Source organism: Colletes latitarsis, chromosome 14 (genome assembly GCF_051014445.1).
Source record: "Colletes latitarsis isolate SP2378_abdomen chromosome 14, iyColLati1, whole genome shotgun sequence".
NCBI lineage: Eukaryota > Metazoa > Arthropoda > Insecta > Hymenoptera > Colletidae > Colletes > Colletes latitarsis.
This window is the reverse complement of record NC_135147.1, coordinates 8,688,354-8,694,107: the sequence shown is the minus strand read 5'-3', so window position 1 is coordinate 8,694,107 and position 5,754 is coordinate 8,688,354. Positions and strand designations below refer to the sequence as shown.

General features: G+C 54.9%; 1 protein-coding gene across 1 annotated transcript; it reads right to left on the bottom strand.

Moving 5' to 3' along the window:
* Nucleotides 1-4,391: 4,391 nt before the first annotated feature.
* LOC143350243 (uncharacterized) lies at nt 4,392-4,775 on the bottom strand. Its single transcript, XM_076782198.1, has one exon. The coding sequence runs from the start codon at nt 4,773-4,775 to the stop codon at nt 4,392-4,394; it is 384 nt and encodes a 127-aa protein (XP_076638313.1).
* Between the last annotated feature and the right edge of the window lie 979 nt (nt 4,776-5,754).

Below are 5,754 nucleotides of genomic sequence, written 5' to 3'. Positions count from 1 at the left end.
AGGACGGGGACTTCCTCACGGGCGGAGTGCGGGTGGAGGGGCCCGCGGTGCCCCGCACCACTGCCGCCGCACTCCGCTTATTTACCTCCGCCGAGGGACGCGGCGGTGGAGGAGGAGGGAGGATGGGAGGGAGGGCCGCGCTGTTCCACAGCGCCTCTGCCCTCCTCCTCCCCTGTCGCTCCTCCTCCAACAGGAGCTGCAGACGGGCGTTCCGCCCTCTGAGCTCCCGCGCCGCCTCCCTCATTTCCTCCGCCGCGGCCTTCAGGGCCTCCGCGCCACCGCTTTTCTGCCCCTTAAAAGCGCAGGCAGCGGCGACTTTCTCCACCCGCCTCAGGGACGAGGAGATCCTCTCCGATATCTCCTCGATCACCTCGTCCCTGAGGCAACTCAGCCTCACCGACGGGCTTATCGCCCCGCCCACCTCGACGACGGCCTGCCCCGTCCTCTTCCTCTTAGAGCCTATGTGGCTCGTGCTGGAGGAGAAAGACGAGACCGACGCCGTCTCCTCGTCCTCCTCCACCCTCCACGAAGCCGGACCTGGCGCTGAGTGGGGCGCGATTGCCGCCACCCTAACCCCAACCCCGTCTCCGTCCTCCCCAACCGACAAAACCCGCCCCATCCCCATTTTATTTTTATTTTCTGTGTCCATAATCATCCCACGAGTTGGTCGGAAATAAAGGTCCACCCGGGCAGAGCCGCCTTACCCGGGTAAGCCTAATACTCCGGGGGTTCGGCAGGTTCCCCGGAGGTGGTCGCTTGGGATTGGGCCTTCTCCCCCAACCATGCATCCCATCGCCGCGCACCATAGCTTAGGATTGGAGGGCGATTTTATAGAGTCGCCATACTCGTGGCCCAGGCGTTTAAGCCAAGACCCCCGTTCCTCCTGCCGTCACGTACCATTCACAAAACCAATAGGGAATTGTGAATGGGTCGTTGTGACGACCAACAGGAGGCTTACGGTGTGTGTATGACTCGGGTACCCCGGGTTCGTTAAGCCCGTACTGCAGCTGAAAGGCTGGCAGCCCCTGAGGGGCAGGTCGGTGGCTTGGGGATCCCCCAGGACCTCCGTTCGCGGTGGGATCCTGGGCGATTGGGCGGCGGGGCTCGACCTGCGGGTATTGAATCAGGGGTCGGAGCACACATGCGTGCGGCGATATGGGGGGTCCATCGTGGATGTTGGATTCGCGACCCCCAACGCCGTGCGCATGGTGTCGGGTTGGCACGTGGTCGCGGGGGCAGAGACACTCTCCGATCACCGGTACATCCGGATGGAGGTCTCTGCCGCCGCGAGTGCATCCCGACACGGCCGCCTGCGTGGCACCCCACCACGCCGCTGGGCGCTTCGGCGCCTGGACAAGGACGCCCTGATGGCAGCTGCCCTCGCTGCAACTTGGCCGCAGGGAGCGGCCGAGTTGCCGAGCATAGAGGAGGAGGTCGCCCGGCTCGGAGCAGTGGTCGCGGGTATTTGCGACGCGGCGATGCCTCGGGTCGGGCGGGCTTCTCCTCGCCGGGCGGTGTACTGGTGGTCGGACGCGATCGCGGAGTTGCGAGTCGCGACTGTCCGCGCCCGACGCCAGTACACCCGCGCGCGCCGTCGTCAACGTACAGGCGACGGCGTGGCGCGAGCGAGGGCAGCTGATGACCTGTATGGAGCATACCGCGTGGCGCGGGTTGCTCTGCAGGTCGCCATCAAACGGGCCAAGACCCAGGCATGGAAGGAGCTCCTCCAGACCCTTGATGACGATCCATGGGGGCGCCCATATAAGGTGGTGCTGAATAAGCTCCGCCCGTGGGCGCCCCCCGTCACCGAGGGTCTTGACCCCCGGCTGCTGGAGGACGTGGTCAATACACTCTTCCCAATTGGGGAGAGGGGACCGCGTCCACCGGCGGCGGCGGCTGTCCCAGTGGAGTGGACGGCCGAGCTGGGGGTCACGCAGGAGGAGCTGGCAGCGGCCATCAGACGGCTCGGGGTTCGTAACACGGCCCCGGGTCCGGATGGTGTGCCCGGCCCCGGGACGGATAGCGACGGGATGGAGTGGCCCCGTCCCGCCGCTATGAGGCAGTGTGTCTACTGGGGGGACCTATTGTCCCCCCGGGGGATGGGCGCGAAAGCGCGGGCACGGGGAGGATACCGGAAGAATGCTTCGAGCGATTCCCGGTATCCTCCCAAAGCGTGCCGAAGGGTCACCGTGGGGTTTTTAGTGGGTAGGTGCCGCGCCTGTCGTCGTACGGGCGCGGGGAATCCCACACACCCCTCCCACCTCTCCCCAAGGAGGTGGGAGGGAGTCTTTCGAAGATTTTCCCCACGACAAAAAAAAAAAAAAAAAAAAAAAAAAGTACTAGCTTCCTGCCTGCTTCCTACCTTACTGGTTGCTTTCAATCTTACTGCTTGCTTACTAGCACACTGCTTCCTTACAAGCTCCCTGCTCGCGTACTAGCCCACTGCTTGCTTACAAGAGTACTCCTTGCTAACTTGTCTGCTGATTGATCAGTAGCTAACTGCTTTATTACTAGCCTGCTGTTAGCTTACTAGCTTTCTGCTTGCTTGCTAGCATACTGCTTGCTTACTAGCTTACTGCTTTCTTACTAGCTCGTTGCTTAACTTATAGCATAAAGCTTCCTTACTAGCTACCTGCTCGCTTACTAGCTCACTGCTTCCTTACCAACTTACTGCTTGCTCACTTGCTTACCAGTTCCTTACTAGATACCTGCTTTCTTGCCAGCTTACTCCTTGCTTACTAGCATACTGCTTCCTACTAGCTTACTACTTGCTTACTAGCCAACTGGTTTCGTACCAGCTTACTGCTTGAATACTAACTTACAGCCAGCTTCCAAGCTTACTGCTTTCTTACTAGCCTGCTGCTTGCTTACTAGCTTACTGCTTGCCTACTAGCATACTGCTATCTTACTAGCTCCCTGCTCTCTTACTAGCTGACTGCGTGCTTACTAGATTCCTGCTTGGTTTCGAGCTTACTGCTTGGTTACTAGCATACTGCTTTGTTACTAGCTAACTGCTTTCTTACTAGCTGAATGCGTGCTTACTAGCATGCTGCTTGCTTTCGAGCTTACTGCTTGCTTACTAGCATACTGCTTTCTTACTAGCTAATTGCTTGCTTACTAGCCAACTGATTGCTCACTAGCTTACCTGTTTCTTACGAGCTTAAGGCTTGCTTAATAGCAGGCTACTTCCTTACTAGATTCCTGCTAGCTTACTACTTGCTTACTAGCCAACTGGTTTCGTACCAGCTTACTGCATGAATACTAACTTACAGCCAGCTTCCAAGCTTACTGCTTTCTTACTAGCCTGCTGCTCGCTTACTAGCTTACTGCTTGCCTACTAGCATACTGCTATCTTACTAGCTCCCTGCTCTCTTACTAGCTGACTGCGTGCTTACTAGCTTACTGCTTGTTCACTAGCTTACTGCTTGCTATTAGCTGCTGCTTACTTTCTAGCCTTCTCCTTGCATTCTAGCTTATTGTATGCTTACTTGATTACTGCTAGCTTTCTAGCATACTTGTTCTGTTTGGAATAAGAGCTGTTTCGCCCTTTTTTGTTAAGGACTGGACGGCGAAGTTTGGAGAATGAAGAGTGAACTCTTAACATGCTGTCACTTTATAAAGCACGGAACCTCACCGGATTAATAGAAACAATAAATTGTGGCGTAAATGGTTATAGTTGATAAATCCCGTCACAAAGAACTGTGAGAGTTCGTTAGTACAAGCGATTTGAAGTTAATTTCGAAGGTCACACCGTTCGCACTTAATTGTTTGTTATTGGTTTTGTATCTGAACGCCGATCGCCCACCGCGATTCGGCTCGGTCGTGCGTGAACCGAAAATTTCCGAATTTTGCCGAATCGCGATCACGATCGCCCGTGAGCTCGCGCGCATGCTCGCTACCGTCAGTGGAACTTTCCGTTCGTCGAAACGGAACACACCGCCCCCCTGTTGTATGAGCTAATTGAACAATCGTAGTACGCAGTAAGATCGTAACGAGTGACGACATGTACTGGTGTGGACATGAGTGTGCACATGACGACGCAGTAAGTACAAGTACATACAATCTAACTTAAATCTATATAGGCTTACATCTAAGGTACAGAACCATTACGCTTAATTTAGAGCCGTTTCGTTCGTCTTGTCCGCGTGAATCGAAACGGGAAGAAAGCACACTTTCGCGAGTGGTTGTTTATACGTGGATTGTGCGGTTTTAATAGAGACGACGCGGACGAGACCGGCGCTTCCCGGATGGCAGTCGTCGATGCGACCGAGTTCCCATTTACACGGCGGGAGGTTCGAATTGCGGAGCAGGACAAGTTGGCCCTTTTTGGCGAGGTTTTGGACTGTGCGCGATTTCGGGCGCTGGGAAAGCGTGAGTAAGTAGTCATGCTTTCACGACTTCCACAATTTTTCCGTGAGTCTCTGTAGATGTTGCCAGCGAGATAATCGGTTTTCTTGTATGTTAAGGACGCTGGGCTCAGGTGGAGCCACGAGAGGGGACCCGATCAGGAAATGGCCCGGTGTTAAGACCGAGTACTCCTCGAGGCAGTCCGAGGCAGTGTGGGGCCCGATAGTACGTTTCAGGTGATATTTGAGGCTTTTCACAGCAGCTTCCCAGGGTCCTCCAATGTGCGGTGCAGTGGGAGGTAAGAAATGCCATGAAATTCCTTTTGACGCTAGGAAATTGTTAAAATTTGGATCTCTCGTGACGGATTGGTGGGCTAAAGCTAATTCGCGGTTCGGGCCATGAAATGTAGTGCCGTTATCGGAGTACATAGCGGTTGGGAGGCCGCGTCGAGATACAAACCGATGGAAAGCTGCTATGAAGGCCTGTGAACTATAATCACTTACGAGCTCAATATAGACCACCTTAATTGTCAAGCAAACAAAGATCGCAATGTATGCTTTGGCAGACTTATGACCCCGGCCTGGTGTTGTCCGGGCTTGAATCGGCCGTGCATAGTCGACCCCGGTGTGAGTGAATGGCCGTTCTACTTGTTCAACACGCGGAGCCGGCAAGGACCCCATGAGCTCCTGCGGAATGGCAGCCCTTTCACGAATGCATGCTACACACCGATAAAGGACAGCTCGGATGGTCGTTCGCGCTCGGATGATCCAGTACTGGTTCCGAAGGTAGGTGAGAGTGAGTTGGAGGCCGGCGTGAAGGAGTTGACGATGAGTGCTTGTAATGAGGAGTGTTAGGAGTGGATGAGCTTTTAAAATAATCGGTGTCTTGGCTTTTACAGATAATCGTGCGTTTGACAGGCGGCCTCTTGCGCGAATTAAGCCGTCCGAATCGAGGAAGGGGTTCAAGGATTTGAGAGGGCTCGATTTCGACACCGGGTGAGTTTTGCGGAGAGCATTCATTTCTACCGGGAATACCTCCGATTGGATGCGCCGCACCCAAAACATTTCGGCCCAGTGAATCTCATTGGGACTCAAAATTGAGAGAGACGCCTTGGGTAACGGAATGGGTTGGGTGAGTGGATCCCTTTGTCTCGCTTGCGTTCGGAGATTGTCGATGAAACGCTTATCATATGCGGTGACTCGGAGAAGTTTTGGCCACGAGGAATATCGTTGTTCTAATTCCCAGGGAGCTGCGGTAGCGGTCAGGATTTTGATGGTTTGGCCCCTTTCCTCCTCGGAAGCATCCGGAGCAGTGACGTAACCTGAATGGGGCCACTCCTGGGGATTCTTTCGAAGCCACTGTGGTCCTAACCACCATAATCGGTGAGATTTTAACTCGGATAATGAG

Coding starts and splice junctions, on each gene's coding strand:
- LOC143350243 (XM_076782198.1), bottom strand. CDS start 4,775: ATGTACTCCGATAACGGCACTACATTTCATGGCCCGAACCGCGAATTA.